The 723-nt window shown below is 45.6% G+C and overlaps 1 protein-coding gene across 1 annotated transcript; it reads right to left on the bottom strand.

Moving 5' to 3' along the window:
• Window positions 1-252: 252 nt before the first annotated feature.
• GNI_205240 (hypothetical protein) lies at window positions 253-516 on the bottom strand (the record flags this gene model as incomplete). The annotated part of the gene is made up of 1 exon (XM_011135478.1): window positions 253-516. One exon carries the CDS (start codon window positions 514-516, stop codon window positions 253-255), a length of 264 nt encoding a protein of 87 aa, XP_011133780.1.
• Window positions 517-723: the final 207 nt, after the last annotated feature.

Raw genomic sequence — 723 nt, 5'->3', positions numbered from 1 at the left:
AGACAGACGTAAATGGAGTGGTTAACAAATCAGACAGACGACGTAAATGGAGTGGTTAACAAATCAGACGGCGTCTCCCTGGTTCAGTGTTCTCGTCCGGAGGTCTCTTGCGGGTAATTATTAAATCTTGATTTTGCCATTGTGGGCGAGTAGTAAAGTTCGGTGTGTGCGGATTGAGTTGTGTGCGATTTTGTGTGCGATAGAACTTGTGATTTGCCCATAATCGTTTCTGAGTCGTGTGTTCTTCTGTGTCTATTTTATATTGGCCTTCGGGTGTCGACTTGGAGTATCTGTCGGGTTAAATTTACCATGTATGTGGTGATAAGTAATTGTAGCGTCCGTGGTTTTGAGTAGTCTGAGTATCTTATTAGCCAAGTAGTAGGTATCTCCTTTGTCGTCTGTCTGTGGTTTGTTCAGCGCGGTGTTGAGTAGTACGTTATCAATAAAAACTAACAGTGGTTTCTGTATCGTTTGAATGTAATCTTTAATCTGCGCGAGGTGTTTCTTAAGTATCATATATCCTCCTTGTGCTTCATTTGTAACACCCAATCGAGAGCAATGGCAGGAATGGGAATCGAGCCGTCACGGTAAAGTCTTCGTGGGTACTGTGGTCGGCGCTGCTCGCTGGGCTGCGGAGACAATCGTGTTGGTTGTCGGTACCATCTGTTCTACTGGCGGGCGCAACTGAAGGACAGACTGCGACCAGTAACGCCACTACATTGG

This window comes from Gregarina niphandrodes (assembly GCF_000223845.1).
Source record: "Gregarina niphandrodes unplaced genomic scaffold scaffold00122, whole genome shotgun sequence".
NCBI lineage: Eukaryota > Apicomplexa > Conoidasida > Eugregarinorida > Gregarinidae > Gregarina > Gregarina niphandrodes.
This window is presented reverse-complemented; position numbering and strand designations above follow the sequence as displayed.